Genomic DNA, 11946 nt, shown 5'->3' with positions numbered 1-11946 from the left:
TGTATATATAAAAACACTTGAATTTCTTAGAGATGTCGAATATCAATCAACATCAAGTTATCTGTGACCCTACAGACGCCTTGTAGAGAATAGTTTTTATGTATCACTACTTCTGACGACAATAACAGCGACATGATAATTTTAGCCTTTTATTTCCCCTCATCCCTAATGTGAAACGGATCCTTGTTTATTTTGATATTTTAAGAAGTGCTTATTTCAAGAATAAGCACCACGTGTGAGCATCAATACTCTTGTTTTGACTTTTGGTTGCAGCATACTAGTAACAGAGAAATGAACATCAAATGATAACGATGATGATGACGATGATGATGATGAAGATGAAGATGATGATGATGATGATGATGATGATAGATGGAATTACACGTTATCTTTATAAATCGACCCGCTTATTTTATTTCTCATCTTTCGCAATAAAATAAGCATAATCCATCGTTATTAGCTTGCTTCCGTTGATAAAACTACATTAAGATGGGCTACTACCGGAGCCAGGGGATCCGATATTTGCGAACAAAAGCCCTTTACCAAGCGAGCTAATGAGCATTCTTTGTTAGTGCGAGCGTAGTGCTGGATACCGTATCTTGGAAACGACTTGACTTTGGCACTCACGTCTGCGCAAAACTCTCGCACTTCAGCTTCTATTCAATTCTCTTTAACTATATTAAGCGGTTTTGGCGCAAGCCAAGAAAAATTGATCCAAGTAACGGTTAGCTCTGTCTAAACTTCATATTACTGCTATCCTAGATAGGGTGTTGAATGATCAATTCGGTTGTCCGTTTATTGGGTTTCGTTTAAGAACTGGGGTTATATACCTTTGTTTGAGACCATTTTGTTAGATGACGAAGACTATAAAATAACAAAATAACGGCAGCAGCGGTAAAGCCCTCCCTCAGCTTTCCTATGACTGGCTTAGTTCTTATAAGCTGATTAAAAAAAAATGAAAGATCCATCGCCGACAAATCACTCCAGATTTGGAGATTGTACTTGTAATTTCTTTAGCGCACTTCTCGAAACCGAATGTTTTTATTTGGGAAATATTTAGGGGGGAAATATTTCGGTTTCGAGTGACCTGTTTATCGTAAACGTCCGCCTTCGCCACTCCTCTAACACGTTGGTCCAAAGCAATCGAGAGGTTTCAGCGCCGGTATAAAAAGAGGGTCCCCTGTTTTATTTATCACGCCTGCATCTGTCATTATGAAAAGTACGAAAACTACTTCCCTCATATTTAATCATAAATATTACTAAATTTGGCAGATGCTCCATAATCACCGCAAGAATAAATCATTTTTTTCATTATGTAAGTATTTTTTATATCAAAAAGGTAGCTCATTTCCACCTCGAGTCTAGCAAACAAACACAGATTGTAACAATGTTATTATCATAGAAGGTGTACGAGAACTCAATCTGAACTGTAAGTTTTTTGCACTTCGTGTTCATTTTTTTCTGGTCCATTCTTCGTTACGTCTTACAGCGTTGTCCAATGTAATTAATAGGGTTATATAATCCCAGCATTTTTAGTCCAATCAGAACGTGAATAACTCATGTCACGACCCGGCTGCCGCACGAGTCACCGGACTGTGGTGCATATCTTTCCGCGTCTTTAAACTCCGCGCATCACTGATTTTAGCGTACCGCAGTCAACATGCGTGTTCTCTACATTTTAGCCGTACTTGCTTTCGCTTATACTCAGACATCAACGTCGTTCAAGGTACATTCACAAACATTATGTTCTTTAGAAAAATAACTTAGTGTTACGTCGCAACCCTCTTTTTAGAGAGAGTTCCTTAAAGAAATACATTACCAATAATATTATTTCGATTAAATGCGGCAACAGTATATTTATACTAGCAGCAAAGAGGCAAAAGTTATGTATTCTGCTTTCGCAAATTGTTTTTAATTGTTAATAATTGTCCCATAAAGCGTTGGATAAACTTGCCGTGATTCCAAAGCGTCGCCAAGAGTAATAAGGGCATTTAAACAAGCGAAATGATTTCTGTGAAAGCGCGTTTATTTCATGATGCAATTCTGATTTCGTAAATCGTATTTATTTACGCGACTTATGTATCCTATAGACGCAGTGTGTTTACTGGACCCATAGTTTGTTCATCTGTCCTACACATTCAATATTTAATATTCAAAAATATGCTTGCGGAATAAGAAAGGCGAAGTTATTGAAGCACGCAACAATAGAATTATTAAGGTCATTAAAATTTTTTAAATAAAACCATAGATTATACACCAATTATTATAGATGACAGATTATACCAATCTTACAAATCTTAATTTTGCCATGAAACTAATATGAAGTAAAAGTATTGCAATATCGGGTAATACCGTGTTATCTAGGAATCATCCAAATATGTAAACAAAAATTTGCATGTAATGTCGAGTATAAAGACAAAAACACTGCTGCTGATAAGGTGGCAATGGAGGGTTTAGTATTATGGCAATTGACCTTGATGAACTATTTTTACAATCGGCCAAAGTAGAGTAATATGACGCTAATATAAAGACGTCACAGGGAGCCCACAGGGAGCCCACAGTGAGCCCAAATTATTGACCTCAGAGACAGACGCTAGTCGGTATCAAGTTTATCACTAGCAGATCTAGTAGCCCTAATAAAGGTGAGCAAGCCTTTATATTTTGTAGGCTCGTAACTAGAAGGTCGCTTAGCGCACACCCTCCCCTCGCCTTTTGGATGCTAGAAAGTTGGTTAATTGTGATTAAAAGTTAGTCAAATGCTATCCTTTCGCCCCACCTCACAGCGATTCTTATGCAAGCGCCTGATTTCTAGACATGGCTGGAATCATCAGCAACAACAACAGCAACAACGACAACAATGGCTCTTAAACGTCCCACAAACATGCTAGTTATCTACAATGCTCGATAAAACTGTTGTCGCCTTTTTTGATTTTTCACTGCATATTTCACCTTCACTGCATATTTCGCCTTACATATTTTACTGCATGTTACCCTACCCCTCCTACGCGCTTCTTCCCCTCCCCCTAGTACAATGTTGTTCAATTCGGGCTGTCTTTCTCAGAATTTAAGCATGGTTACATCCAACATTGAAAGGGGGGAAGGGGGGTTTAAATCACATTGTCTTGTCTTGGGTAGAAAGCTAGTTGACTAACCATAGATATCGAGAAATCCGCCCTTTTTTAAGGACGCGACAACTATTTTTGTCCAGCATTGTAGGTTTGCGATGCCGCCATTAAGTGTGAGTCTTTCGGGCCACTAGAGGCCCGTTTAAACTTGCCCGAATAAAAGATGGGGCTATTTCTAGAGAAGCGAGACCAAACTGTATCTATCTTAAAATAAATCAATGAAAACCTTGAGCTTGAGCTTTAATGATACGTTTTGTATATTTTCCACAGTGGCCACTGACGCTACTGACAGATTTGAACAAGGAGGACACCCTGTTGGATGGAATGCAGAGCGATGATCCACAGGCCGATGTCGAGAAACGAGCGAGTGATCCAAGTGAATCATGTGAATACGGACACAAAAGCGACGTCGTAATAGATGACAGTAGGTAGACCAAAAATGCCCTTCCCACCCTCCTTTGATCCTTGTGGACACACAACAGCCCCTCCCCACCCCCCTTGATTCTTTTGTGCACAATGTCAAATACGGTAGATGTGACTCCATATAGATATGAATACGAGAAACAACAGCCCCTTGCTGCCCCATCGGATCCCCTTCTTAAACCTATTTTCACAGATCCCGGTCTCCGGCGATTGGTCCCCTTTTTATTCACTCTGGTATCGACCACTCATAGTTCTCGTAAAGGAGCAACCAAAAGAAGTAGTCTGCATCTTCCAATTAAGGTGCACAGTATGAATCCCCCCCCCACACAAACATTTGAAGGAATAAATTTATTCTCCTTTGCCAGACCATGGTAAGTTACACTATTCTACAGTATAACAGTTTCAACTAACAGACACTCCATTGAAAGTGGACAAAAAGAAATCAATCTACCCAAATCAGACTTACATAATTCATTCGAGTCATTACAAAACGAACACATGACTGAAAACAATGGTTCAATTCCAGGTTCAAAGAAAATCTTGTTTGACTCTGACTTCTCCCGGTACTACAGTGAGAATGATTGCGCGCCACGCCCTGTTGTGGTGATACTTAACACCCCTCCCCACGTGACTGCAATTCCACAATACACGACCCTCCACCGGTGCATGGGAATCACCCTACTAGGGCGGCACCAGCAGTGCGTAGCGAGTCGCATGGAGAAACTCTCTGTCCAATACTATGACGGCGTTACCTATGAGGTACGGCTGCTTGGGAGGGTTTAAAGGGGGCATCCTCGGGGACCCAGGGCGACGCGGAGACCGGAAGCGTGAAGACGAAAGAAAGAAGGGTAAAAGACGTCTTTTCCTCCTTATTCTTTCGCGCGCGCTCCCTGTGTCCCGATCTCCGCGACGCCCTGGGTCCCCAAGGATGGAAGGCGGGGGTTTTTTTGGCGCCTATTTGTGGCACCTATGTTGTAATATCGTTATGTCGTTAGTGTACACTAGGAATGACTATCTGCCTGTGTGCGCTCATTGTGCCCTCTCCTAACTATCTGCCTGTGCGCGCTCCCTGTGCCCCCCCTAACTATCTGCCTGTGCGTGCTCCCTGTGCCCCCCTAACTATTTGCCTGTGTGCGCTCCCTGTGCCCTCCCCTAACTATCTGCCTGTGCGCGCCCCCTGTGCCCCCCCTAACTATCTGCCTGTGCGTGCTCCCTGTGCCCTCCCCTAACTATCTGCCTGTGCGAGCTTCTTTGACATTATATCAATGTTTAACAAGTTTAACATGTTTTGCAGAGTCACTATGCAGTGATGTATAACCACACTAAATGCGAAAGCCAGTGCACCAAGAAAGCGTCCGACTGCAATGCTAACGAAGCATTTGAAAACTGCTTGTGTACATGTCAGACCAGTCAGCTCAACTGCAATACCACGTACCAGCACGTGGATCCCGCTAACTGCCGATGCAACTGCTTAGTCCAGGAGAACTGCGGGATCTACCGTGAATGGAACAGAGACACATGCAAATGCGAGTGTGCCTCTTGTCTTAGAAATATATGCGTAAAAGCCAACAAGAATTTTGACGAAGAACATTGTGCCTGTGTAGAGTAGACTGAAGCAATAAATTATAAACAATTTTACAAACTATAAAACACTAACGTTTCTCGTGTACGTTGATAAGCGTGTCGTTAGATTTTACCTGAAGAGTGGCTACTGGTAACGGGAGGCCTCGCCTGCAAAAAAGCGATAATTTCTTATTATAGAACCAGCGCATCTTTTTGCATATGATGATAGATGATAGTCTACGGCTATTATGGCTAAGCCCCCGATTTATCATGGCAAATTCCAGGCAAATTGGGGGTTGTATATTTAAATGCACTGTAAGTACCATTACCTGACCAGGGAATAAGACTTAGTTTTTTGTACAACGATCACAAGTTTTCGAGGCATAGTATGAGTATGTAGAAGGCAATGGTTGTAATAAGTCTTTGAGATTACATGAGATACTGGAAACCTTGTTTACACTTGGATTGGTGATCGTCTGTGTGAGTGGGGGGAAGGGGGATTGAGGTGGGGGGGGGGGGGGTCGGTTAGGGGAATGAGGAAAAATATAACATAATTAGTAGAACTTAAACAGTGACACAAAAGACCGCATTGACTGCACAATACAAATAGATATTGTGGAATTAAAAAAAAAGTTGAAATGACCCTTTGCTTTGTTGGATTTTTATGACACTTACTTTTTTGCTATTTCCAAATGGCAAAATCAAAGTATAGCTGACGTATTTGGCATACGACAGAGGCAACCAGGCCCATATCCACCCTTCCAAAGGTATCCCGAAGTCGAAAAACACAGGTGAAATCTCTCGCGCCAACCCGTCGAAATCTCTGGTTTTGTAAAAAGACACATGACATGAGTTAGTGTTAGTTTATAAACACTTTGGCCAAATAAAACAATGAGACTTACAATGAGAATGCTTTTTTTATTATTATTTTTCTATTAAAAAGAGTACACAGAGCATATTCCATCGTTTAAGCGTGCACCCAGCCTTGGAGTCACAAAACACAATATGTCGGATCTGGTAATCATTCCTCATCTCGAAATCTAATCCACAGAGCTCTCAAATTTGACATCCGCCCTTTTTCGCGATATTTTCTTAAAAGTTATAAACGTGGTTTTAAAAATTAAGGGGTGGCAAGGCGAAAATAATATCATAACTTTGTATTAACATCACCAATACATTATTATCGTCACTAGAAACCGATTAAAAAGCAAGCATATTAGAATTTTTTTATACCCAAATGTCGTTTTTATGGATAACCGAGACATGACGGTGAACAAGAACTTGGATACGATGCACTCGAGCTACTTCCGCGGCTTAGATCCAGTTACAGTAAATGACCTCTCCAAGTTTGCATTTGGGATTAGAACGAGAGATATTTGAGGAGCCTAGGGTTTAAATGCTTGTTCTACGGCCACAATTTTCGGATAACTTACACATTGATGACGCCAGAGCCTCATTGACCAATCATGTACCTTGATGAGTGGATAGGTACCAGTCCCTTAGGATTAACAGCCAATGAGAATCGTTGGTAAGTAGATTTTGTCAGTTTCTTCAAACTAAAAGAAAAGTAATCGAGGGGAGTTTTGAGGGGAAGATAGGCCTAGTGGAAGAGCTCGTGGTATCTCTCGTCGGATGATGAAGTCCATTTTCGTTGCCGTGCTTCTTCTTGTCGCCCTCACAAAACTCGACTCGAGAAAAATTGTAAGTTAACTTTTCTTTTAATTTAACCGAAAATTTAAACACCACTCAATCATCAGTTTACTTTTGATTTTACTTGACATGCAAATACTTGTAAGAGCTGTCCAAGAAATTATTTAGTTCTTTATAGATATCAGAGAAGGTCGGAGAGGCTCATAAATTTAAGAATCACTGTTTTAATACACGGTTTTAGAAATTGGAACAGGATTTTATCATTGTCTAAATATGTTCTTATCGACCGTTTAAACAGCTATTGTCAGAAAGTGTCACCCGAATTAGCTATCAATTAAGCCAGAGCTGTTTAAGTGAAATTGCCTCCATTCGTCCTACCATCAAAGCCATCGTAACCTCCAAAAAAACTTTCAAAATGCGTCATTTTCTTCTAGAAGTTTTCAAGGTGAAATATGAGAATGCTAGATAAATTCAATTGAAAATGAATTACTGTGATTTAATCTAAATAGAAAGCCGAGCCCGTCATCTAAAGCACACAGGCAAGTAAGCGGAAAAGAGTCGTTAGTCCGGAATAACTTGCAACGTATGAGTTCTGAAACTTTATGTGAGAGCAACATGTTCACAAAAGAATGCATGTTAAGCTATTGAACACTACAAAAATCACAAAGCTAAACTATGACTCTGAGTTCTCAATAGTTGAGTTATCTGTCAGTTCGTTGCGAACAGTAAACACAATTTCAAAAATGAATCAAAAGATGTCGTCAAGCTGTATAAATCTGCAATGCAAAGAACATTAACATAGTTAATAGAGCGCGTCTTCTTTAAGCTATCGAGAATAAAGAAAAATAATGCTATCATCTATACTAAATCTCTATCATCCTCAAAAAATATAATGTAAGACTTGCTATTCCAACGGGTGTAAATGCACAAACGCACCCTACAATAAAGACGCGACCCGACTTGGATTTCAAATGACCGCCAAAATTTCATAACCGTCTACATATAAGCAATTACCTAAATCTTTGACCTGAATCGCACAGGAAACGCAAGGCCTGTGTGTAAGGGGTTTTAGGGGTCAAAATTGGGCCTCAGGTAATTTTAAGGGGTATTTGGAAAAAAAAGGCTTTTCTCTTAGAAAAGGTACTTTTAATGCTTCTGGTTTATTTTTTTAGGGTAGCAATTTTTGTTGTGCAGGTAGTTTAAGGAGTATTTTTCAAATTTCTAGACGAACATCCCTATTACTTTTACCCTGAAGAACCCCCTCCCGGGATATAGACCTTGAATCAATGTATCCTACCACGCAGTGGTTCATGGGTAAGGTATAAATGACTGGATCCTGGTCTCCGAACGCTGTGTAAACGTTTAGGGTACATAAATTAAAACTTTGTTTAAGATTGCAAAAGCTTTCTTAACCGGTATTTATTTTATTTGCGTTATTTATTTTTTTATTTGATACCTATGAGGCACTGCGGGTTACGACACAGATTCTATAAGTGCAACCTTACGTTAAATAGGAGTAGACCTTCTTGTACCCATATTTGTCTTTCTTATTCTTTTAAAAACTTAAATTGCGTACCTAGGATAGCGTGTCGAGAATGCCTGAGCTACAGAGCAACTGGATATTTGAAAAGTAAATGATCCCTTACATTGCAATTACCAAAATCATCCCTTACTTAAAGAATGTCGATCACCCTCTCCTTTGTTATTGTTTATTATTGAAAATATAGCGGTTTATTAACAAGGAAACTTCAAACTAACAATCTACGAATGAAGTCTGATATGTTATTGAGGATTTGATTGAAAACTTATCGGTAACTTGCTTTAATTAGGCGATGGAAATGGTTGCTTTGTATGACGACTCGCCATTGAGCGTGAGCATAAAATGGCGGCGTGATTGGTCTTCTTTAAGGTGCTATGTTAAAGGAATGAGTTCAAAATAATAGTCGTGTGCCTGTGTAGATTAGATGATGTCATTTTATCAACAGATTCCCGAGCGGTTACTAGAGCTCCTGATGAGTGACAGTAGGCGGAGTCAGTACTCGGAGATGGTCCGCAAGCGGACTCTTACGGCACCGCTGACCGGACAATGCGATGCGCCACAGATAGACAACGTCAACATCACTAGTAGTAAAAATATTTCATGGTTTTATCACCGTGATAAGCTCACGTATCATTGTCGACTCATTTATCCTGGTCATGACCATTCTCAGACCATCATGATCACCATAACTATCTTAATCATAATTTTCATCATCATGTCTTTATCGCTATCATCACCGTCATCTTAGTTATTATATCACCACTACCATTAACATCGTCATCATCATCATCGTCATCATTGCCACCACCATCTTCATCATCACCAACCATCATCATATATTCACGGTTTCATCATTATCGTCATCAATTTCATCACATAATTATCATTATCACCACCAACATCATTACATCATCAGTCTCAACATCACCATCATCGTCATCATCATCACCCTATCCATCATCAACATCATAATATCATGAGTTTAACATTATGATTATCTTCATCATTTCCATCTCTGTGATTTTGCAGGCCGCCATTTTATGAGAATCATCATCATGATAGTATCAGTTGATTATCATTACCACTACCCCTATTCATCATCATCATCATCATCACATCATCATCATCATCACCATCACCATCACCATCATCATCACCACCACCACCACCGTCACCGTCACCATTACCATCACCATCATCATCACCACTACTACCATCATCAACATCATCATCGTCACCATCGACTTCATCTTGATCATCATCATCATCATCATCCACTTCATCTTGATCATCATTATCATCACCGTCATTATCATCAACATCATCACAACCTTACCAGTGTTTTGTATCCGTAATAGACGGGGCGACAGTGATTAGTCCAACCGAAGCGCACTGTGCTCCTCGCCTTCAGCCCGTAGCTCTTCCCATGCCGTCCCACGCGCAAATCTACCCCACCCACGTTTACCTGCACCGGTGTGGCGGTAGCGGGGGGTCTATGCATAATCACAAGTGCTTCGTTACGCATATGGAGACGGTGACTTTTGAAGTGTTTGACCTTGCCACAGGCCAGGTAGGCATACTTACACTTGTAGTACTACATTGTCCTCGTTCCCAGGGAATAATATGAGCTTTTAAAGTGTCATCTAGTAAATCTAGTGACATGTTTAACAACAGCTTTGGCCAGGAGGCCAGGTAGGGATTTCACACTTGTAGCACTACATCGTCCTCGTTCCCAGGGAATAATATGAGCTTTTAAAGTGTCATCTAGTAAATCTAGTGACATGTTTAACAACAGCTGAGAGAGCAAAATTTACCCACCTCTCCCCCCAAATATCCGGGGTAAAAAAATTCTAGCGCTGTTGTGAAAATTGTCACCTAAACAAAGTCCAAAGAGGCCTTTCAATCTGAGAAACAGGACCAAAATATGAAAAATTTATTACTTTTTAGTTTTTGGGAAACCTATGTGTGAAAAAAAACGGTTGCCATGGTAACATGGCAACCTGGATGCCATTGACATGTCAATGGCATCAAAAGGTAGCAGGTAGATTTAAAGAAAAGTCACCAAGTTTTAGTTTCTTAGCTGCTATGTTTCAGAAGTTACAGCAATTTTTCCGGAGGGGGGAGGGGGGGGGCTTAATAGGTCTGAATAGGGTTAACATTGGGGTAATTTTGATCCACGACGCCTGTAAGAGGACGCCGCTTCGTGCACGTTGAAATTGAGCGCGAACGCATTTCTTGTCGGCGCTCCTTCTTTTCAGGACGGCATTTCTTGCTTTTACACGTCCTCTTGAGAACGGGACGATGGCAAAATCAAAGACAATCAGATCCGTCACGGCAGGAGCGCGACGTATGAATCGGGCCTATTAGTGTGAGCAGGCAAATAGGATAACAATTCTTAACATTTATGCCCCTAACTAGTTCCTCAGCATCAACGAGTATAACCACACCGGCTGCCGCGAGGACTGTCCAGTGAAGTTATCCAGTTGTGACCCAAAAATGCAGGTGTTCAGTCAAAACGAGTGTAGGTGCAAGTGCCGAAGCGATGCGCAGACCCAGTGCAACTCCCTTCAGTACTTCAGCTCGGCGACGTGCAAGTGCCTATGTAGCCCCGCCCAGCGGTGTCCGTTATATAGGTGGAGAAACCCGAACACGTGCCAGTGCGAGTGTCAGCCTTGTCTACGGCAGATCTGCCAGGATGAGGGAATGCTGATCGAGGAGACAACATGCAGTTGCGTCGAGCCTCCGACCCAAGCCCCAACTCAGGCGCCTACCCAGGCACCGACTCAAGCGCCGACACAAGCACCGACCCAAGCCCCGACTCAGTCGCCGGCAGTCGCGGGGGTCTAGGGTCTATAGAGAAATAGAATATATAGAGAAGGGTGTTTGATGATACTGCCTGTCATACAAGAAATCATAATAAGAACTGTAACAACTTTACTAGGCTTGATTTCCAACCCGTTATAAGCCGGCAGCTCAGCCTGACTTGAAATTGGGCCTATAACTTTAATCGTTTCATTATATGGAGGCCTTAGAATAGGGACGACAAATAGAAATTTTGCAGCGTGGAAGTGGGGCGAGTAAGTAGTGAAAAGAACGCCTACCGTTTGAAAAGCAACGCGCAAATTAGGTGCGCACAATTTCTTTTCTATATTGCATTCCATAAAAGCGTTCATTAAATAACTAACAATGTTCTGTAACCATTCTTCTTTTGGAATAGAATCAAAAAGCCCAAACTGTCGCGATCTCGTATCAGAACAATGAATACAATACACCAAAAACTGGAAATCGACTCTGCCTCAGACTCGATTTCCAGTTTTTGGTGTATTGCATTCTTCTTTTGGAATACATTCCTGACTTTCTCCAAGGTTTGATTTATCTAAAGCATATGACTAAATTGTTTTCAGAATTGTGTTTTAGGAACAGTGGTATGGATAACATACTCATAGGGCTTTCCATGCTTTTCGTGACCAAGGGCAAAAAATGATCCAGGCTACCCGTAATACACGGCAGACAACGACCCAGGCTACCCGTGATCCATGTTAGACTATGACTCAGGCTTCCTGTATGGCCCACGGCAGACTATGAACCAGGCTTCCCGTGACCAATGGAACACTATGACCCAGGCTTCCCGTATGACCCACGGCA

General features: G+C 41.2%; 2 protein-coding genes across 3 annotated transcripts; both read left to right on the top strand.

Moving 5' to 3' along the window:
- The first annotated feature begins 1563 nt into the window (after positions 1–1563).
- LOC5517325 lies at positions 1564–5559 on the top strand. Its single transcript, XM_048732851.1, has 4 exons — positions 1564–1726; positions 3396–3549; positions 4075–4307; positions 4843–5559. Exons 1-4 carry the CDS (start codon positions 1661–1663, stop codon positions 5155–5157), a joined length of 768 nt encoding a protein of 255 aa, XP_048588808.1. The 5' UTR covers positions 1564–1660; the 3' UTR covers positions 5158–5559.
- Positions 5560–6651: 1092 nt separating this feature from the next.
- On the top strand, positions 6652–11579 carry LOC116621535. Of its 2 annotated transcripts, none has more exons than XM_032387366.2 (4): positions 6652–6812; positions 8747–8885; positions 9660–9871; positions 10720–11579. In XM_032387366.2, the coding sequence occupies exons 1-4, from the start codon at positions 6744–6746 to the stop codon at positions 11146–11148; spliced, it is 849 nt and encodes a 282-aa protein (XP_032243257.2). In that variant the 5' UTR covers positions 6652–6743; the 3' UTR covers positions 11149–11579. The 2 variants fall into 2 exon arrangements, with proteins under 2 accessions (XP_032243257.2, XP_032243256.2); XM_032387365.2 differs by having other exon boundaries at positions 6653–6812; positions 8747–8888.
- Positions 11580–11946: the final 367 nt, after the last annotated feature.

Source organism: Nematostella vectensis, chromosome 9, assembly GCF_932526225.1.
Source record: "Nematostella vectensis chromosome 9, jaNemVect1.1, whole genome shotgun sequence".
In the NCBI taxonomy this organism is placed as follows: Eukaryota; Metazoa; Cnidaria; class Anthozoa; order Actiniaria; family Edwardsiidae; genus Nematostella; species Nematostella vectensis.
This window is presented reverse-complemented; position numbering and strand designations above follow the sequence as displayed.